The 23,372-nt window shown below is 37.3% G+C and overlaps 1 protein-coding gene across 1 annotated transcript in view; it reads right to left on the minus strand.

The window, feature by feature from the left end:
* The window catches only part of EPRS1 (glutamyl-prolyl-tRNA synthetase 1), a 75,967-nt gene extending 53,249 nt beyond the window's left edge, over positions 1–22,718 (minus strand). Inside the window, exons 1-12 of the mRNA XM_024130550.3 lie at positions 22,533–22,718; positions 18,760–18,844; positions 15,709–15,808; positions 14,682–14,838; positions 13,244–13,383; positions 11,868–11,962; positions 8,185–8,311; positions 7,289–7,481; positions 5,278–5,449; positions 3,655–3,888; positions 2,544–2,628; positions 2,073–2,132 (exon numbers count right to left, since the gene is read on the minus strand). Coding sequence (XP_023986318.1) covers positions 2,073–2,132; positions 2,544–2,628; positions 3,655–3,888; positions 5,278–5,449; positions 7,289–7,481; positions 8,185–8,311; positions 11,868–11,962; positions 13,244–13,383; positions 14,682–14,838; positions 15,709–15,808; positions 18,760–18,844; positions 22,533–22,578 — 1,494 coding nt within the window. The 5' untranslated portion in view covers positions 22,579–22,718. The remainder of the gene's footprint in view (positions 1–2,072; positions 2,133–2,543; positions 2,629–3,654; positions 3,889–5,277; positions 5,450–7,288; positions 7,482–8,184; positions 8,312–11,867; positions 11,963–13,243; positions 13,384–14,681; positions 14,839–15,708; positions 15,809–18,759; positions 18,845–22,532) is intronic.
* Positions 22,719–23,372: the final 654 nt, after the last annotated feature.

Here is a 23,372-nt window from a genome sequence, read left to right on the forward strand (position 1 = left end):
GAGGCCCGCATACCACAAAAAAAAAAAAAAAAAAAAAAAAAAAAAAAAAAAGTTGAGAACATACGGCTGAGTACATCTACCAGAAAGTAGAGCCAAAAGATGAGATGGAAAATAAGAGAGAAAACAAAATTAGAGCAACAGTCCAGGAAACCCAACATGTGCTCAAGAAACGTTCCACAGAGGAGAAAGACAACATAGTAGAGAAAAAAACAAAGAAACAGAAGGAACTCAGGAAAATTTCCCAGAACTGACGGAATGGGTTTCCAGTCTGGAAGCCACATGTTCTTCCAATGGATATGAATGAAAACAGACCCACCCCAAGGCACATCATTGTGAAACTTCAAAGTGAAGAAGCGGTTCACATAAAAGTCTCAAAAATCTTCATCCCATGCTCCCCTTCTCAGGGAGCTACCAGAGGATACAGTACAGCAAAGCAAACAGACAATAAAAAGAGAAGGAAGATCCAAGAACCAGATGATCCATCACAGAAGAAAAGCAAAGGAAATCTCAGGACGATGAGGAAGATTGACCTGGGAAGACAGCTGTGCTTCAGAAGTTAACAGGCCTCTCATCTAGATCAGATGTGAGCAGCACGAAGGCCCCGGCAGAGATGTCTCTAACGTGAAACTGAAATACCTGCGGCATGCGAACATTTTGGCAGGAAATTTAGACAGCTTGCACAGAGCCTGAGATGGAATTAGAAAATTAAACAAATGAGGGAAACAAAACAAAACAATTAGCCACAAGAAAGCCAACAAGTTATGAGAAAAAACAGGAGACCTAAATCCTCATCTTCCATTGTGAAAGGTAAACTGATAATGCCTAAAGCAAACAAACAAACAAAACATCAAGAAGAAGCAACACACACATCTCATTTAGAGATATGGGCAATAAATACCAAAAAAACTATCTAAAAGAGCTGAAAGTGATTTACCTAGGGAGAGAAAATGGAAGGAAAGAAGACAGGGGAATATGCTGTTCATTTAACAGACCCTGTAGAATTATTGGCCTGTAGTGAAATGTATTTCTTATATTCGAACTAAATGTACATGGATTATTAATGAAAAGTATTCCAATGTTAACTCTGCCTACAAGTTTTGAATGTATTTATTAGTAACTGCAGCAACAGAGCGAACCAATTAATAATTCCATTATGTATCCAAAAACTGACTAAACACAAAAGACTAAATAAAATAAATTCAAGACACATGCGAGACAAGCAACTATTTTTTGAGGCAAGGCATCAGCACAATCAAGCAGCAATACAAAGAAAAAGAATTTACAGAACACAATCACAGAAACCATAGTTTAAAACATGGCACTTTAATGATTTGCCTTATTATAGTGTCTAAGCATCTGCTTCCAATTAACAATGTCAATATGCAGTATTCCTCATTTGACTTTTATTTAAGACACAGCTTTTTTTTTTAAGCTAGATTCAATAAGACACAGGGATTATAATTAACGAACCTTCAATACAATTCAATGAAATCTGTAACTTTAAAACTCTATGTCCTCTCAGTAAACAAGGGAACAGTAGAATGGAGTTAGCCAAATCTTCCCTTTGCCACTAAGAAAACTAGAGGACATGTTTTTTTTAAAACTAGGAATAATGCATTCCAGTGGGTCTGTATAAGCAAGTCTCATATAAATGTGATTGTGCTTCAAAGCTGTATAACATCTCAGGTTATAACATGTAATATGCTAAAAGCTATGTGCTAAGTAAGGCAAATAAAAGCATTAAGTAATACCTTCTTACAGAGAGCTCGCAGCTTGAAAGCAGAAAAATGAAATGCAAAGTGTTCAAAAAAGATTTAAGGAAAAAACTGTTACCATTCCCCATAACTCCAAGTTTGTTTTAATCATTGTTCTTGTTTGGTATAGTTTATAGGCTTGATGCACTTTATATGTTTAAAAAAGTAAAACATTCCATTTTCCTGAAAAATCTGCAAAACTGTAATATTCTTCACAAAATTTTCCCTACCATGAGCACACTAATGAATTCTACATGTAATCTACTACTTAGGAGTTAGGCACCAAAAAAAAAAACGACCAGGAGTCAAAACATGTACCTTTTTGTTAAATGCCCAAATTTTGTCCCATTCCATGTTCACAACTGAACGTGAAGAACCCTAGAAAAACAATAATAGAACAGCTTAAACGGCAAGAAGTATTAACCAGAATATTTTCTTTAAGTTAAGCATGCTAGAAAATAAACCCAATCAATACTTACAAGTTTACTTACACTGGAATATAAAACTTAGTATGTACACACTAGTCTCGTTACCCTGAACAATTAGAGTCAACAGTCATATATTTTACTGGGTAAAACACCACAGCTGCCTTTGTCCAACCCTAGCATAATTTAGGACATTCTCAATTTTCCATTATTATAACAGTGTTTTTTTCAAAAACATTCTGCCCTTGCATTATAAGCAACAAGCAAAGAACAGAAAGAACCACAGGAATAATAAAGACTAAAAGGATATTATTAGATACTTAAAAATCCAAACAGAGAAGCTGGAAAAGAAACTATAACTCACCTGAGCAGCAATAAACTGTTTCAGTCCTTCAACTGTCATCCCTCTTCTCAGCACACCGCGAACCGTAGGAAATCGTGGGTCATCCCTGGGAAGTACGGCAAGTTTTAAGAACCAACGAGACATTTTTAACGTGTAGGTGCAGAGAGTACAATATACCTTACTGCATAACATTATAATCCGTTTGTTAAACATCTGGACTAAGAGCTGGTTATAATAATTAGGCAGATCATAATACCATTGAGCCCAAGTTCCTGGAAGAAGAAAGCTGCTTACTAGTCAAAAATTACTCAGTAAAATAAATGCACTACTGGAAACAGTAAAAGTACATTTGAAAAAAGACACAAAGGTGACATTTTCAAATACAGAAAACATATGCATTACAGCATTTTTATTTGCTTTTTATTTAACAAACATACAAGATCCCTATTCTACATATGACCATGAGACACAGAAAAGAGATGGTTAGCCTCTCATTCATGTACAAATACACTTTATAAAGCCTTTTGGGTTGTAAAAAATATACATGTTGGTTATTAATATTCTGCAGAGATCTGCAAACTTCAGTAAGTTTGCAATAATACACTTTGTATGCAGCCCAAGGTAAACTTCCCCTTTATCAAATTCAGCTCCACAGTAAAACAGTTTAAAATTACATATTATTCAATATATACTTAATATGTGTCACTATTACATGATGCTAATAAAAACTAATACACACATTCTTGTTAATTCAGGTAAAAAAAAAATTCTTAGGCTTATTAAGTATGGTAACCCAACTGAACAGGTTTCATTTACATGGATACATGCCTCTAAGATGACTTTAATTTTTATACTCATCGTTCTCATGGAAATCCCATATAGGTTATTAATGTGCTACAGAGATTTTCAAACTTTTTCTAGTCCCAAACATGGGCACTCCATGTTTGCTGCATTAAAGCAAGAGAGCAGTACCTGAGAACCTGGATAAAATAAAGACAAGGACCAGAAACCCTAGAGCCCTATCCATTTCAACCCCTCCCATTCATCCTCCCCACCCCTCAAAGCAGTTTAAAAATTAGTGATATACCGTGTCCTGACTTCCTCTTAAATTTCTAGATAATAGCAAACATACCATCCATCTACTAGTCCTTCATTGACAAACCATGTGAGCTTTCTTTTGGACAGCACTGTGTTGTTGAGATTTAGCCGACTATATTCCCAAATGTATGGTTTTCTTATGCCTAGAGCTTCAATAATCCAGTAAAACTGTTCATCTCTGTCATGGTATTCTGTTGTTCTCAGGGCATGTGTAACACCTTCAATGCTGTCAACTATGGGGCAGGCAAAATCGTATGTCGGATAAACACTAGGAAAAAAGTGAATATGTTGAAAATCAATGAAGGATTTTACCCTTTTCACCTTAGATTAGGCATTATAAGCAGCAGTACTAACTTAAAACATAATTCTTTACAAGGTAAGAATTCCTTAAAAACCAACAGGTGTTACGACTCATAATACTCAAAGTACATCAAAACATTTTTTTTAATCAGACTTTGAGGACAATGAATCAATTACCCACTCAATATTCAAACAAAAAAGCAAATATGCAATTTAACAGACAATTGGATACTGGTGCAGTGAATTCTATAATCATATTTCTGTAACGGCCAATGTATATCATGGTAAGAAGCAATAATAATTTCAAGGGAATTTAGCTTTTCAATATCTTAAATAATCCCACACTCAACTAAATCTCTAGGTTTAATACTTTCGTAAGTAAATGCATTCAAAAATAGAACGTTTCCTTCTCTGACAAGTAAAAGAAAATTATTAGGTTGATTAAAATTCCATTTAAGATGGAATAGTCTTAAAAACAATTTCTGTCTAAAATAATGTACACAACACATCCGCAGTTTCCATTTGAATTTTTAAAAATATATTACTGCACTATGCCTTCTAATTTTTAAGATACAACTTCATTAAGATGCTACTGCACTACGCTTTGCAATTATTTGATACTGAAAATGTGTATCCAAATTCACTTTTCCAAATGTATTCAAAGCATCTGTTTAGTAAACAAGGAGCAATTGCCCTGTTAAAAATGAAGGACATATATATATATACACATGAAATGTTTGTCCAGATACAGATACACATACCTGTACCCACAAGTTTAAAGAAAGTTTCATTAGCTACTCAGGAAATCATTTACATTCACCAATCTCTTCAGAAGTTACAATTCAGCATTTGTATGTAGTAGGCTTCTTCAAAGTATAAGAAAATATATTCTGTGGTTACTTTATAAATTAATGGCCAGGTGGGGGAGATTTAAAGAAAAAAAAAATCTATTAACCTGAAAACCACACAGAAAACTAACCAAAATTAGAAAAAACACAATACTTTCTTGTTCATATTTCTTTAAATCTTCTAACATGTTTACGAATAAACTTCTGTCCAGCAGAATCAAAGTTTATAATAGGAAAAGAAGTATCTTCATCTAAAGAAACAGACCACAGTATACCTGATCAATACATAAAATGCAACTTTAGGCAGACTCAAGGGCTTTTACAGATGGAAATGATCTTAGACATAACCTAGTATAACCTTAATTGATAGGTATGATTTACCGAAGGCCATGAATGAACAAAGATCCAGATCTCCTGACTATTCTGCAGCTACTCCCCACTCCATGTTTACAGAAGCATCAAAGCAAAAGCATAGTAAGTACCGAGCATCATGAATGAAATACACCTACTTGTATTTATTTCCAGTTCTTGGGTGTGGCTGAATTTTGCAGCGATAAAGCGTTGGGTCCCTCAGGCACCCGTTGTTACTACTCATGTCAATTTTTGCTCGCAAACAGCAGGACTGACCAAACTGGCTTCCTTTCTTCATTTCTTCCCACATTTGTAGATTCTTCTCAACAGCTATAAAATGATAGTTATACTATAGTTTATCTAATGTATTACTAATCTGGTTGAATTCAACTTATTTTAACAGCCTTATAATTTGACACAAATTTTCACATTCTGATTTTGTAAGCACACTCCACTAGTTTAAAAGTACCATAATAGTTCCAATATCTGATACCAAGAGTAAATGCGTTGTTTTTTTAATGAAGAAATTCCACAAAACACTTAGGAAACGTACTCTCTATACGTTTTAGAAGTCAATACATTCCACTGATGTAGCACTGATGAAGGGTAAGAGATGATGTCTAACGCCTGAAGGCTTCTCTCAGCCAGTGTCTTCCATGTTCCCATCATGGCACAACTGGCCAGTCAGTCGCCCCCTCCAATTTAACACTGGGTGTTGGAAGCAGAAGTGTTCTGTTCCTTTGCCACCTCACACCCAAGGGATAGACCGGTTTGACCCGGCCCAGGCATTGATGCTGCAGCACATGTCCACCTAAAGAACACATCTCTGGCTGAGAGCCCGAGCCCCTCGGCTCCCCAAAAGCACCTTCAGTCATTCCAGCAGAAAGCAGGATACTCTTGGATCCCCAAAAATGAGAGATGATAGAAACAGTGATACAAGTTTATCCCAGGGAAAAAACTATATCCCCACTGACTACGGTCCTACCTATATCAGGTAGGTACCTGCCCCATATGAATAAGAAAGAACTGTTAAACAATGATTCTCTGTGGAATCTACTGAAGATACGATGGACACTTTACCTGTTCTCAAAGAATCAGGTTAGATCTAAAAGTCCAGTTGTTAACTATCTCTGAAAATGTACAGAAACATTTAAAAAGGGGTTAAAAAAAAAAAAAAAAAAAAAAAAAAAGACAGAATTCCATAACATTTTGAATTTACTACACTTCCCAAATGTGGCACTCAAGATTTAAGTACAGGGTTTCCCTGGTGGCGCCGTGGTTAAGAATCTGCCTGCCAATGCAGGGGACACAGGTTCGATCCCTGGTCCAAGAAGATCCCACGTGCCACGGAGCAACTCAGCCTGTGTGCCACAGCTACAGAGCCTGCGCTCTAGAGCTCACGAGCCACAACTACTGAAGCCGCGCACCTAGAGCCCGTGCTCCGCAACGAGAGAAGCCACCACAATGAGAAGCATGTGAACCACAACGAAGAGCAGCCCCCACTCGCCACAACTTAGAGAAAGCCCGCATGCAGCAACGAAGACCCAACACAGCCAAAAATAAATAAATAAATAAATAAATAATATATATATATATATATATATACACACTAATAAAAGACTGGATAATAAGATTAAAAAAACTTAAAAAAAATTTAAGTATAGTAGTGTGGAAGTTCTGGAACATAATTACAGAATAAAAATAGCCAGATTCAGAAGCTCAGGAACAAGTAATAATAAAGATATGCTTTTTTGCTAAGTGATATTTCAGACATAGGGTAGCATCAGGCTTACATATTCTATTCACATTTACTCACAGGCTGACAGGAAGATTTGGGTATGGCTAACATTATCTTCAAACATTCTAATTAGAAAGGCTAAGTATTTAAATTGAGAGAACTACAAAAAGCTGCAGAAGGAATCCCATGGAGTGAATGCAGTACAAAAGACTACGGGTAAGGAGATGCTGAGGGCACACACATGCTAACAAAGTAATAACAATGTAAAGATGAGAGAGAAAGAGAAAAGATTTCTAAGAGATGAATTAACATATGAAACATATTTCCAAATATGTTTCAAACCAGCATCTTTCACAGAAATCCTTTTCTACTGAAGAAGCAGAATACAAGAAGAATATCGATTAAAATATAAAACACTAAATGTGCCTTACAGTTTTTTCTATGTTTGGATTCTATCCTCTGCTCACGTTCTGCTTTCATCTGCTCAGCAGGCGTATCATCCACATAAGCCTTCCCTTCCTGAATGAGCTTCTCTGCATATTTCATTATAGTTTCAAAATGATCCGAGGTGTAAGTAAATTGATCTGGTTTGATATGCAACATTGCAACATCTTCCAAGATAACCTGCAATAAGAATCCAAAATAACCATCAGTTTATCTTTTGCATTTTCTTGCGTATTTTCAATCCTTGACACTGCATTTGGGCAAATGTAATAATACACCATCAGTCTACAGAGCCCGGAAATGGCTGTGGAAGTTGTATGATATTAGATCAGAAAAGAAAAAAAGAAAAAAAAAAAAAAAAGAGAGATATTCATTATACTAGCCTCCAAATTTTCAGCTGAGAAAGCTGATCTCATGGTGCTTTCCATTTATTCTGGAAAAGCTGATTATTATTGGTCATGCCGACAATTATTTGCCCTCTCTTTGAATATATTACAGTGCTTCTCAACAGATGATACAAGAGGCTAGGAAACCTTCACATTTTCCAATACCTACTTAGTGTTCGTTTCATTCATAAAATTTATATGACAAAAAGGAAACCTGCCTCTAGTGACCAATTCATTTAAGAAAGTGATTACTTGTAGGAAAATGTAACACTTAAGTAAATTCTACAACAGTTGAGGAGGAAAAAAATAAATTGAAGTTTTTTGGTATGGGAGCTCAACGATTCTTGGCTTAGGTCTCAGGCAAAGAATATATAGATGAGCAAAAGAAGCAGCTATGAGAACAAACTTACTTTATTTTCATACCATGAAGGTACCAGGTCACCCTCTAATTTTAATCAACTTTACTGACAAAGGGTCATCACTACACCTTTAATTACCTTCTCAAAATCTTCCTTTTCTTTTTCAGGATTTGTGTCATCAAATCTCATGATCAGTTTCCCTTTAAAGTTAACCTGGTAGTGCTGGTTCAGAAGAGCAGCTTTCGCATGCCCAATGTGTAAGTAACTAAAACAAAAACATTTTACAAAGAAACTCATTAACATGTTTTGACTAAATACTTAAACTTAACCTTTTTGAGGAGATGAGAACTAAACAAAAATCCTTCTAGTTGGTATTCCAGTCTTATTTTATTTGCTAACAAGAAGTACTGTAATAGAAAATCTGCCCCTGAGGAAGAAAAAAAAGACTACAACATTTATAAAATAATCATAAGAAACAATTTCATATGTAAAATCTCACAAAGGAATAAGTTATTTACAAACATTACAACCTTAAGGCTAATCTCTATTTTCTTTTTTTTTTTTTAACGAGGAACGAAAGGTAATTTAGTTAGAGGAAAACTGCTTCCAAAACTGTCTGCAATGCTACACAATAGCGGATCTTTAGTAAGACCAGATGCTACTGAGAACTGGGAACCCGTCCATTGCAAACGAGACAGAAGCACCTCTGAGGACGCCACTGTGACTGTGATAATTAAATAAAAGAGCACATGAGAATTAGAAAGCCACAAGAAAGCACTTTACTTCTCTAGGCTTTAGTTTTCTCAGAAGCCAAAATGAAAAGATTTTAACTAAATGATCTTGAAGGTCTCAGCCAGTACCAATATCCCACAGATCACAACCTACGAAAACACTATTCTGTTCTATGGGCAGCTGACCATTACATAGAATAAAATAAATCAGAGGCACTGTTAATATTAGTACATATCAACATCCTCCTCTATCAATGAAGTGGGTAAAAAGCAATATCCTAAACCACTCCTGTTGAAAATACACTTTTCATCAATAACAGCAGCCACAGTTGCACTGCTCTACAGTCACCTAGCTTCAGGCACACCTCTGATTTCAGTTGATATCAAGAGGGGAGGGAAAAGTACAATGATATGTCTTTGTATCATTTCTAAAATCAGTCTATTTCTTTAGATAGTCACACAGCATTCTAGGTCAATGATTCAATTTTAAAGAGTTTATATGCATAGCTTAATGCAGACAAGTACAAATGCAATGCATTTAGGGTTATTCAAAACTTTCTGCATAAAATAAAGCACCATAAATAGCATCCCAGATAAGATCCTGGAAGAGAAAAAGGACATTAGGGAAGAACTAACGAAATCCAAAAAAGTATGGAGTTTAGGTAATAACTATATATCAATATTGGTTCATTAATTGTGACAAAGGTAGCATAGTAATGTAAGATATTAGTTAACATTAGGGAAAACTGGGTACAGGTACAAGGGAACTTTCGGGGTTTTTTTTTTTCTTGCAATATTCCTATAAATCTAAAACTACTCTAAAATTTAAAGTTTATTAAAAGTAAAACAAAGGACTGTGAGTTCTGAAAACGAAACAGAAATACTTTGTGCAGTTTTCACTGAAAGTGTTACACCCAATAACACGTTAAGAAGAGAAAAAAGAAGACTAATAACCACTGACTACCTACTAATTGACAGTTAACGTGCTTCACAGGAATTACCCTTAAGAGGTGTGATGAAATCAAACTATTACACTTAAAGATACTATCTCTGAATCTAAAATAATGTGTGCAATTCTAACAATTCTAAACCTCAGAAAAGCTAACGGGACTATAAAATATTCACAAGATAAGTAAAATAATTGGCTCAAGAGACAACTACATCAGAAGAGCTAAAGAAAAATATGTTCCATGCTGCATTAGTTAGTACTGATGCTATATTGGGCTTTTCCCACACAAAACAGACATAGGCATATAATTTTTAGTCATACGGATTCTAGTGCCAGACAGCATAGGTTTGGATTTGGCAAGCTGCTAAAACGTTGTATGAATCAGTTTCTGAAACCATTTGGAAAACTGGAGATAACAACAGTGCCTTGTTCACAGGGCTGACAGGATTAAACAAGTTACTACATGTAAAGTGCTTGGTAAGTACGTGCACATAACAGGTGCTATCTATGTGTTAGCTATGAATACGAATAAAAGGCAACAAAATTCAAGCCTTCTGGGCTTCATGAAAGACACAGGAAAAAAAATGATTAAAATACTAATTAAAGAAGACTTGTTTTGCAGTATAAGGAGATATGATCAAAATTATGAATGTTTTTAAGCCTGAACACTGACTTATATTCCAAATTCCAAAACTGTATTCAACTGTTGGACTGAAACTGACGTAACTCGCAACAAATAAACATATTTTATACAGTAAATAATAAATATGAGGAGCTCACGACTCCAAGAAGTGATAGTGACAGAAAATATAAAAATATTCAAAAGGGACAAATGTTCAAATGGCATAGCTGTAAACAGCCAAGGCTAAAAAACTAGCTTTTCTCAAACCATTAAAGTCACTACCCAACGGAACAACCATGACCTCTCACACCAAGAACACAAGAGCAGAATATTGGGTGGTAGGGGCCCAGGATATATCTGAGGGAATAAAACTATGTAAAGTAAGTATTATTTATGACTGACTCCACTTAGTCAGCTATCAATCAATCATTTAATGATTCAGTCTGTGTACTTCCCAGAGCCGTTATTTCCCTCTCACCTCCTTCTACCTGTCCTTTATTTCACCACTTAAATCGGCAAACTTAGAAAAGCAGAGAGAAAATGTGGAATTCTAAAACTGGCTTGCTGTTAACGGCACTTACAAAATAGTCTGTGAAGAACTACATTAAGATCAGCTAAAATAAAATTGTTTCCTTATCTGCCACTTCCTACTGTCTACATACTCCATTTATCACAGATGGGTAAGAATTTGGCTACAGAACACAAAATCTGAAATTAAACAAAATTTGGAGGAAAAAAACCATCTCATGTGTAAAATATGGCACAATACTTTCCCAATGGCTAAGTTCCTGAGGCTAACTGCTTGAACAAAAGGCATTTTATTACATTAGCATCACTGGAAGGGTTCTTTGACCAAGTTCGTCCAGCATGAGTCACAGAGACTGACATGTGCAAAGGCAGAGACTGCCCTCAGCCTTGGGGGAGGCTGGGCAAGGACCCAGGCAGACCCATGCCAGTGGCTCCGGCCAGAGCAGTCCTTTTCCCTAACAAGCTAGTCATATATTATTATTTTCTACAGCTGCCAAGAGTGAAAAGGGTTTTGAAACCTACTAATAGTGGAAACAAATGAATAGGAATGGGCTTTTCAGGACTCCACTTACTTTACTTGGGAAAAAAAAATAACTTAAAATACGTCTACCATAACTTCTTCTGCTAAATGAAAGGATTACTCAGGGTACAAACACAAACCCTTATTAAAAGACACCCCCAAAATCTCACAATGTAAATAAAACTTAAGCTTTTCTATTAACGGATGTTTTTCTATTTACAATTAAAATTCTGCCTGGAATACAATTAAAATGTTATTTTTCCTATTGCTTTAATAAGCGAAAACTACAAACTTTTTATAAATTAACTATCGATAATTTAAAAACTATTAAGAGGTTTAGAATTTTAACTCCCACCGTTAAAATCTTACTTATGTCCTTCTATATATTAACCTCTTGATTTTTAAAGTATTTGATAACTCTCTTAAAGCTTTTCCACTAAATGTATCCAATTATAAGTTATATTTTCTTACCCACTAGCCTCTGGAGGAAATCTGACGGTAACCTTTCCCATCTCAGCACCTGGAAGCTCAACAAATTTCCCAACATCTTGCTTTTTCTCAGGTACCTGAAAAGCAGAACAACAACAACAACAAAAATAGTTACATGGTTAAATGTTTAAGAATAAATTCATTCAACAAATACTTACTCAGTACCCACTACGCACCAAGCACGGTTATGAGAAAAAATTGGCTAGAATATTGTCCCTGCACTTGAAGATTCAAAATCAGTTGAAGTTAACCAACAGCATTTAGGGTCATCAGGAAAATGCTTAAAAGGAGGCAAGAACCAACCTGCACCTTGAAAAATAAATGCAAGCGTATCAGATGGAGAGTATACAAGGGCAGTCATTCTAAGAAAAGGAATAACAGCACAGGTAAGACTCAAAGTCAGGGAAGAGCAGTGCAATGTTAGGAATGCATGTTGAGTGGGTAGGCAAGACGCTGATAGTCGATTAAGTCCAAAACATGAAGGCCTTTATAAGGCTGACTTTTATGTTTCTGGCAATGGGGAATCCTCAGGGGTATGGAATTACTTACCTGTATTTTCTAAAACGATACCCAGTACAGTGCAAAGTCTCAACGAGAAAAAAGAAGAGACCAAAAAAAAAAAGGAAGTTCAGTGATGAGATTATGGTCTTAAAACAAGCTGGGGGTAATGAGGCCTCAATAAAAATCAACAGCAGTGGAGACAGAAAACAAATCTATAGATACAAGAAGTAATAATGGAACTTGTTGACCAGTTAGAGGTGGAAAGTGGTGAATACTTTCTCAGAACAACTGAGGTGACTGTGGTGTCTTTACCCAAGCAGACAACAGTTTTCAAATTGTACTGCATCGGAGTAAAATTTGTAATATGTAAATATGTAACCATATTCTCTGTAATATGTAAACAGATCAAAGTAGAGCGACTCTAGTTGGGGGAAAGGCCTTTTCCTACTGTATTCAATGTCACATCTTCCTACAGAATCAACAAAAAGGCTCTACAGAGCCCCAGGACTCAAAGGTCACAATGGTTCAAAAGCCAGAGAAAAGAAAATCTGGGAGGAAGAAAAAATGGTATAGTTATAAAATAATGTAATTTTAGTTACTTAGACTTTGGATTTCCTCAGGGACACACACTGGATGATCATAATCATCTAGAAATATAATTATGAAGATTAAGGCTTAACGTAGGCAAGCAGTTAAAGGCAAGCCAAGACTCAACAATGACAAATTCTTCCAAGAAGATCCTTTTTTAATTGATCGGGAAAAAAAAACACAGCCAAACTATGAACATCATTTTCTTTTCAGATCTAAGATCTCAGGCAGACAAGATGTGAGCATTAAAAAAAATTTTAAAGGCTTACCACTTTAGCTTTGGTTGTTGAAACATTCCACTTGGCACCTACTGACTGGAAGGACTGCTGGGCTTCAAGAAAACCAAACCAGCGTTTTACATGAACTGGAGCTTTGTTCTGTTCCAACTGTTCCTGCCATGCAGCATTTCCTATTAGCAAACATAATTTTAAAACCATTCAACATATCTGCAAATTCAAAAGCAAAGTTCCAGTCATAGTTAATTTAAGTAAATGAGATGGCTTAAAAGCTGTGCTTCCATAATGCAATTTTAAAAATCTGGGTACACATGGAAGTGATTTCTAATACTTCAACATATTTTAAGAATTCACAAAAATTAATTTAAAATATTTTTTCATTTCAGTTCACTCGAGTGAATCCTAAATCCTGCCCTCACCACAGCCACACACCCACTAGAAGGCCAATGCTACATTTCATAATTGAGGAAAAGCTTTAAGTGGATCAACTAGAGAACAAAATAAAAATCAAGATCAAGAAGTAGCTCTTTTCTTCGGTTGTAATATCAAAAATGGTACTGAAGGAAAGTTTACGTAATTCTTTAGCATCACAAAGCTACCTCCACAAGATATTATCTTCCTTTTATGAACATTAACTCAAAAATCAAAAGACCAAAATGTCATAAACCTACAGATGAAAAGTTCCAACTAGGAAAGTCCTTCATTTTACGTTGGTTATTATTATAACAATTTAATTTAATTTGGAGAAAAGGTTAAGCCACAAAAAAAAGTACAGAGAGGGAGTTCTCTGGTGGCCCAGGGGTTAGGACTCCACGTTTTCACGGCCGAGGGCGCAGGTTCAGTATCCCTGGTCGGGGAACTAAGATCCTGCAAGCCGTGGGGCGTGGCCCAAAAAAAAGGTACAGAGTATATTAAAGAAATTTTAAAAACGCTCACATAACCCAGATTTAAGGAATGATAAAACATTTTGGCATATTTGCTGCAGGGTTCGTTTGTTTGTTTGTTTTTTAAATAAACTAACAAAATTCAAGCCCCCTTTGTGTCTCTCATCGATCCCATATTCTGAGTACTCACAGAAGATGGAAAAAGTGACCTCCCAGAGAAACAACTCCAGCTCACCCCGCCCCACACACACATACTGAGCAACCAGAAACAACAGTAACTGGAGTTAAGTAATGGCTGAGACAGGAAAGGTGCTGACATAAATGGGGTGAGGAACAAGGCCAGCTCCAAAGGCAAGAGAGGAGCTGCAGTAGCAAGATGGGGCCAACCTCCAGGGACAGCAGAGGATGGGGAATTCCTGTAACCGGAGAGGAATAAAATAGCCAGGGAGGTCATTCCTTCGTGAGAAAGTCCTAAGCGACTGCCATTAGGTAGACAGATGCTCATATACATAGAAATATATGTACCTCTTATCCAGCAAAATAGTAAATAATTAAAATAGAAATTCTTCAAGAAGAATTACTGATACCTTTTAGGGTGGCCCAAACACATAAATCTGCTAAGCTCAAGGAGTTTCCAACTAAGTATGTTCTCAGAGATAGGCAATGATTGAGTTCGTTGATTGCAGAAGTAAACAAATCACATGAAGACAATTTTGTAGCACTAAACTCCAACCAGTGATCAATCTGTGAAAAGAAATGCATCCCAGGGTTTAGATTTAAACAAACAAGCAAACAAACAACCTCAGTTAGAACCATGCCTGTCTCATCTCAATTACAGAATTTACCATTAAGTGGATTTAACTGTGATTGCCTGGGATCTAAACTGGCACTTAAACACATATGGTTATTTTTCTATGTTTTCTTTTCTTTTCTTTTTTTTTTTTTTGCAGGGGTGTGAAGAGGCACTTCAGGGAAGAAAAGGGAAAATATGAGAACCGGAAGCAGGAAGGAATAACGAGCCTGACCGAGTGCAACAGACAGTACCCAGCCAAACAGATTCATCCACTTGCGGAATTTAAAAGTAAATACTTGGAAACTATTCTTTGTATTCCGAATTTTTAAGATTTAGGAAAGTTGGAGCTGAATACCAACAGGGAAAAAAAAGGCATCTAAAGTGCCGTATTGAACGTTAATCTACTACTGCTATAGTTAACAAGGTATATACTTAAAAAGGAAAATGTGTGTGACCCTGGGCCCTTGTAACTTTTCAAGAACTGCTGCCTCATCTGCCAGGTAAGAAAGTTGCATAAGAGCATAAGATGACCTTTGCAGTCACATCCAGCTATGAAATTCTAGGAATCCAGGAAGAGGAAGACAGCACTAAATGACTCAACAGCCGGTATGGGTTTGAAAGTGCAAACTTAGGAGCTAAGACTTTTCTTCTGAAAATAAAAACAGATGAGAATTCCTTAACTTGGTCTCTGATTAACACTCTGTTAATATCCTTAAATAGAGTAATAGTCCATAAGCCAACAATAAAATGAAGTTCGCAAAAGAGCCAAAGCCTAAATCAAAACAAAATAAAACACACCCAAGGAAACGTTCATTCCTTACCTCAGTATGTTCCAACAGGTTAGAGCCATACAGCCCAGCTGTAGTTGCAATTCTAGCCAAGTAGCGAAGTATGGAATTTATATCCGTGAATACCACATTTCTAGAATATAAGCATGAGATAAAATATTACTGTGGCTCTAGCAAATCAGTAAGTCATGAGACTTATGAAAAATGTAAAAATAGAAATCTTAAAATAAGATACAAATATATACCATGTATTTTCTAGTATAGTAAAAAAATAGATCTAATTTGTTCTTTACTCTGTTCTGTCAAATTCTAATTTGTGTTGAGATGTTCAGCTAAAGCCAATAATTCACTTCAGAGTAGACTGACTATATGATATTTTATCTTTCTAACTATTGGTTTCTACATGTCTATTCAGTGGTGAAAATATGAAAATTGGGATATCGAGAATAAAGTGATTTAAAATAAATCAAGGCAATGAAGCCAAGGATATACCGTCATAAAGAAGCTGGTTTTATCAACTTGCAGGTAAACATGGTAGGTCAAACCTCATCAAAACTGCTCCTATAAGGAAAAAGAGACTAAGGAGAAGAGACAATAGCAGTAAAATTTCAGAAGCTAGAAAGCAGATGGAGGCCTGAAAAAACTGAATCTTAACGGGACAGTGGACAAAGCTGAAATCCAACCCAATTTAAATTTTAGAATCCTCTAAAGACTTACGAATCAATGAAACCAGGTATCCTTGGAAGTGAGAGCGAATTGGGACTAAAATAAGGAGGCCTGGTTGAAAGTCTACTTAAAAATCAGTCAGAATGGGAACATATGTATATGTATAACTGATTCACTTTGTTGTAAAGGAGAAACTAACACACTATTGTAAAACAGTTATACTCCAATAAAGATGTTAAAAAAAAAAAAAAATCAGTCAGAAACACAGATACCTCCAAACCCTATGCTGCAGACTTGGCTACTCCTCTTACCCAATCCTGGCAAAAACCAGAGCCTTATTCTCTGAAGACTAAAACAGAGGGTCTCTCAAATGGGGGAAATCTGGCACAGGTGCAAGTTGGGCTACAGAGGTAACAGAGAGAATAAAAGAATACACGTATACTGGATGCTGAGATCCTCAGCCTTCTCCCCACCCTCAGCTCCCCAAATATTCTGGCACCAGCTCTCCTTCACCTTCCAAACAGGAGACTGAAAGTCTTCTCTGGATAGATAATCTGATCCACCCAGGAAGAAAAGAACCAAGCATACTAACACCAGAAGTTCCTTCAAATGAGCAGCTCAGTCAGATCGCCCCAGAGTAAAGCTCAGAACTGATAGGCTCACCTTGGAGCTCAGAACTTGTAAACAGCTTTACTCTCCCAGTCAAAATCTAAGAAAACCATAAGGAGTTACCAAATATCTGAAGAAAGCCTTTAACTTAAAAGGCAGCAACCAAAACAAACACACAGATGTAAACTGAAAAAATCAAGGAATAGAAAACTTTAAAAGTAAGTGAATAAATTTCCTCTGAGCAATGAAAAAACATAGTGCAATCGTAAAATAAGAACAGGATACTGTATCTAGATAATAAATAACAGAAAGCTCAGATACAAAAAATGTAACAGCAAAAATGAAAACTCAATAGAAAAATGGGATGAAAAAGTTGACGAACTCTCCAGAAAGTGAGGAAAAATGAAAAAAAAAAAAAAAAAAAGGAAAGTGAAGGTGACACTTTAAGAAAATAAGGACTAATCCTAGGCATCCACGTAAAGAACAGAAAATGGAAAGTTATCAAAGAAAACATTTTCTAATTCCCCAAAAGAGGATTTCTAAGCTTCCACATGAAAGGGAGCAATCAAGCACCCAGAAGAACAGATGAAAAATAGATCCAGACTAAAGCATATTATTGTGAAATTTCTAAACACTGAATCCTAAGGGAAGATGTCCACAAACTTCCTGAAGTCACACAGAAAAGACAGGAATCAGAAAGGCTTCAGAAGAGAACAAAGCAAACAACAATAATCCCACGGAAAAGTGAAAATCGTACATGAAGAGCAATCATAGCACGTGGCTCAGTGGTGAATACAGCTTACGGCCCCTCCCAGCGTAAACACCAAATGGTGGCCCAATCAAAATTCTGACGCGCCTGAGATGGGAGGAGGGAGGACACGGGGAGTGGAGGGTGCGTTTGTGCGAGTCAGTGTTTTGCATATGTTGCCCTTCCCCAGTACAAGTCTTTCTGTCAGTTTATTATGGACCATTTAAACCATTTCAGAATCTGCATCCTGCTTGAGAATACCCTTGAAACCCTCTTTCACTGTGATCCAAATTCCACGCTCGGGCAAAATATTCTTAAAAGGATCTGAAACCAGGTTGTGTTTATTCCTTAGTTTCGTTAAACAAGAGAATGTTTCCCTTCCCAGTTCTTTTAAATTCTTTTCAGTGGGTTCCAAAAGAAAGAGATAAGTCTGAGGGCATGCAATCTTCCCTATATCCTGGGATGCAAATAATCCATCTTAATCAAGAACTTACAGTATATGCCCATTACAGAAAATTTTGAAAACACAGAGAAGCAAAAAGAAAAAAACAACCCCACAATTCCAAGACTCAGAAAGAAATAATATTAAAAGTGCTGTATACATCTCATTTTTTTCTTTGTAGATATGTAATTTTACATTTATGTCTTGCTTTTTTACTAACATTAGATTATGAACATATCCATCATTAAACATTCTTCATAAGCCTTTTTTTCACAGATGCCTAATATTCTATGCTGTGGACTCACCAAATTTATTTCCTATTATTACTGATTTTAAAAACTTCCAATTTTCCACCAGAATACATTACAATAGAATTAAAAACCCATATATATAAATCTTTCTGTACATCTCTAGTTTCCTTCTGACAGATTAGATATGTGATCAGAGAGTGTGCTGACAGATATGTCTCTGGATATAGTTCTTTTAGAATGAGGAAGAAAGTATATTTCTTTTTAGGGACCGTTTACCAGTTAGCAAGTAAAACAAGCATACAACATTTAATCCTAAATATTTTTAAAATGCTGTTCAGTACTGAAAACCAAGATATAGAAGCACTTACTCAGATACATGAAGAATATTCTCCTTCCCTTCCTCAACAGAAATGCTGACGTTGTCTTTCACATGTTCTACTGCCAACAAAGCTCCTAAAAATGAGATGAAAAGACTTCTCTTTATAAACAATGTGGTATTTAAAACCTGAATCATAAAGCAACGAGGATGAGTCAACAAACCAGTATTAAGACCTGCAAGGAGTAAACATTTTTCCCTAGAGTCTGCAGACGCAAAGTATGGCCTTCTGGTCTTGGGGAAGTAACAAACCAGAAACCATTCCCTGGCATCATCCAACTGCTTTTGAATATACTCAGTGTCCAGTTAGGGACACTGAAATTAATCTTTCCCTCTCTCAGGAGAAAAGAAGAAATTAGAATAGTTCCGTGTACAAAAGCTATTGTTGATAGTATTAGAGTGATTACTATGTGGTAGGGACTGTGCTAAATGCCTTACATTCATTACCATTTTTCATCTTTGTAGTAACCTTAAGAGGTAGGCACCTTTATCTCTGTTTTATAGAAGAGAAAACTGAGGCTTGGAGGGGTTAAATAACTAGCCCAAAGTCCTTGCTTAATATGTGGCAGTCCAGAACTCATATTCTAAAACAGTGATATGTGCCTCTCAACACATCATAAAGTTTACTAAATATTCATTAATCCTTTGTCCTTAATTTATCTAAAATGGACAACTAGTAACCAGACACTGGTTTCTAAATACCATGCTCCACTGGAGACACAGCTGTGGTAGGGAAGGTACAAGATAAACCTGGAAAATTTCATTGTGCTAGAAAGCAAGAAGTACTCAATGATAAGAGATATGCCAAAAGGACACAGAGGTCAGCTTGGAGGGGCTCCCACTGGCAAATAGGGCCAATTTAACCACTAAAGTAAATAATCTAAGTTTTAGAGTACCGACACCAAAGAATCCTATACAGCAAATTTTGAAACTGAATTCCTATTACAGGCAACAAGATAGATGAATCTCAAAGAACTATCCTATGTACAAAAGAATAGTTTGATATGACTCAATGTATATGAAGTTCTAGGAAAAGCAAAAAAATAGTGACAGGAAAGCAGATCAGTGCCTATCAAGGGCCAGAGATGGGGGAAGGGGAATGACTGCAAAGGGGCATGAGGGAACTTTCTGAAGTGAGGGAAATATTTTATTTCATTATTTTGGTGGTTATACACTGTACACATCTGTCAATCAATTTACAACTTAAAACTGGTAAACTTTATTATATGCAAGTTATAACTCAATAAAACTAATTTTAAAAATAAAAAATTTTTAACTTTAAAAACAGAAAATGAAAAATAATTCGGAGTATAACCTATTAAGTATATTTTGCTATGAATTTTTTTAAACGAGAAAAAGATCTTCTCACAAAAAAATGCCAACTAATACATGTGGAAAGAACAGCAGACTGGAAGGTCACTATCCGGCATCATCTTAATCATAATCAAGTTGGGCAGGAAGCACCAACGGATGCTGAAACCAGGGGGTAAAGGTTTGATGGGGAGTGAAATGTTTACATGGTCCCAGAGCATTTCCCCACAAAATGCCTGTTAACTGCAAAACGGAAAACTCTGCAGTGGGGAAAGCTGTCGGACACCACCTTAAGTACTCAACATTAGATCATCAGTAATGGGAAAAATTCAGGTACCAATTATTGGGCTGCAACGAAGAACAACGAATTGTTTCTATGCTATTTCTGCCAAAGATGTGCAGCCTGAATCTAGTCATGAGGGACCGTGAAACACCTGATCAGGGGACATTTTTTAAGTAAGTGGCCTGTAATCTCCAGAGAGGTTAAATCTATGAAAGGCTAAAAAAAACCATCCCAGATTGAAAGAAACTGGGAAGACGTGATGAGCAGGTGCAAGGTATGATCCTAGATTTTGATCCTTGCACTACGGAGATGGATGAATTTTATCACTGTGTATTTCCTGATTTTAATGGTCCTGTGAGGTCATATAGAGTTTTCTTACTTGAGAGATGTATACTGGAGTATTCTGGGGTGTTGAAGCATCATTAACTGCAGTATGCTCTCCAAAAGCACCGGAGAAAAAATGTTCTTTGTTCTATTCTTATACCTTTTTAAGTGTGAACTTATTTTAACATTAAAAAAAATGGTGAATGCATATAAAATAAGGGAAATTCTCACAATGCAATCTGTTTTTCTGAATGTTTCATCTAATTATATTGATTATTTAAAAATAGAATGTATTTGAATTAAACAATTGGGAACAATTAAATCAAAAACAAGAGGAAGAGAAGCAAATAGAAACATATATTCTATAATTGGTCTATAGTTCATAAAGACAACAAATTTCTTTAAGACCCTCTTCCAGAATACTGGCAGATGTGATTCTCAGTATTATAATTCACTAAGGAAACATATCTATCATATTCAGGGTGATTTTCTAAATTCCATCAGTAAAAACTACAGCTATTTATTGAGTATCTACAGTGTGTCAGGAACTTGACCTGCAGTCTCATTTGATTCTGGCAAGCAACTGTATGTGGGAGATATTATTGCATGCTTCTCAAACAAGGAAACAGTGGGAGATGCCAAACAAGGAACTTGCCAAGGTTCCACAACTAGTAAGTGGCAGTCAGGATGGACTTGGTCTCCACCAACCAAGTGTCGCTGCCCTTAACCATGAGGTCACACTGTCTAGTGCTTTCCAACTGCAGAATCAAACTCAGTTCTTTCACAGTTCATTGATTTGTGTGAGGTTAGCCCATAATTACTGGAACCAATATGCTAAAACAGTATCATTTTTTGAAGTATTTTAAATGGCCATTAAATTGTGTTTTTTGTTCCAACAGACTCAAAACACCCTGTAATGAGAATGTACTAATTATCAGCCCTATGTGAGCAACTGTATCTAAAAGTCTAGGCCTCTCAAACATTAGAAAAGTACTTGCATGCATATGTTAAGAAATGCATTAACTAATATGAGCTCAATAAACTGATTATTTTCTGTAATTTCTGAAAGCAATAGAAAAAAAAAACAAAAAGCCTAAGCTATCTATCCACAGTAACCTTGGCCACGTTGTAATTGCAAATCGAATTTAAGATGTATCAGGAAGATGACAAGTCCGACCTTTTCTCTGACGTTTACTACCTCCATCGGATGTGTAGCAAACCAACCCCGTCAGTCCGCAGTGTACTTGGGTGTTCCAGCAATCACCCTTCCACCTTTAATTAATATAAATGCAACCTCGGTTTTTAAATGCTTCTACGACCATCTTCCTCGTTCCCTTTGAACCCAATGAAACGCAAAGAAAAGTTAAGTCAAGGAGATTGAAGATCTTTTCTGAGGACGAAGGAAGGGAGGTAAAGATAAGTGGATTTAGGGGAAAATGCTAAAAGAGGGGGAGCGAAGTAATGGGATTTCAAGTTTTAAAAATGTTGTTTCTACGTCCGGTGCTCGGTCTCCAGGAGACATCATTTCTAAAAGGGAGAGGAGAGTAAGCTGGGAGTCATCCCTCTGGGAGAGAAGGTCCGAAGCTGAGCCTCGGGTAGCCCTGCCCCGGCTCACACCGGGCCCACCTCCAGGCCCCAGAAAAACGTCTTCAGGAGCAGACCCACCTGCCAGGGACAGACGGCGAGGGGCGCGGAGCCTACCCCGTGTACACTTCGGAGGTGAGAGGCAGGCCTAACCTCCCAGACCGTGACCGTCACTGCGCCAAGCCTGGGCGCGGCGACTTTCCCCGCCCCGCACCCTCCCGGGCTGATGCAACCCACACAGGTTGGCGGCCCCGGGCCCTTACCCAGCGGAGGGTCTCCCGAATTCACAGTCAGACAGAGCGTCGCCATCTGCACTGCTCCGCCGTTCTACCAGTCAGTGCGCCTGCCCTGCCACCCGAAAACACCCCCGACTCGCCCAAGGCGAGAAGGTGCAACGTGTGCACACGGCTGACGCTGCGGAAGCCTTCGCCCCTCCCCCGCGCCGCAGCCAGCGTCTTGGCGCACAGCACAGTGCGTCATTACCGCCCGCCGCAGCCGTCTGGCGGCTGCTCCGGGGACCTTCCACCCTACCCCAGGCATCTAGGGTCACGAGAGCCAACGTGGAGTTTCAAGCCGCTGAAGGGGGAGAGACGCCGAAACGCACGACATTTTTCGACAGTTCGTAAAGCGAGAAAAGTAAGTGGTAATACGGTTTCTGCAGTGTGATGGGCGTTCACCGGAAGCCCAAAACAAAACCTACAAACGGGTGGTATACTTGAGGCAGGAGGTAGATGGGCGCCCCGCCCTCAGGGTGAGCAATTGTAGTTCGTTCTCCGTGGACAGAAACTCCGAAATACAGATAGCAGGGCAGTCAAGAGAGGAGGCTGGGCCCTGCGCAGGTAAAAGATAAGAGACCACCTATTACTCGAGAAGACCTTCCCGACTAGAGAGCTCCTTGGAGGTCAAAAGGGGAGTGATGCCAAGCTACCCATAGGCCTCTTCGCTGGAATCCATTTTGGCTGAGAGATGCGTGTGCGCACGGGAGGACCGTGAGATAAACCAAACATGGACTCAACCAGGAGAATCAAAATGATTGGCCAAAGGGAACCCGGAAGAAATGCCCCTTATTAGTGATTTAAACTACGCCAAGGGCACGACTCTCT

The sequence above is a fragment of the Physeter macrocephalus genome, chromosome 4 (assembly GCF_002837175.3).
Source record: "Physeter macrocephalus isolate SW-GA chromosome 4, ASM283717v5, whole genome shotgun sequence".
NCBI lineage: Eukaryota > Metazoa > Chordata > Mammalia > Artiodactyla > Physeteridae > Physeter > Physeter macrocephalus.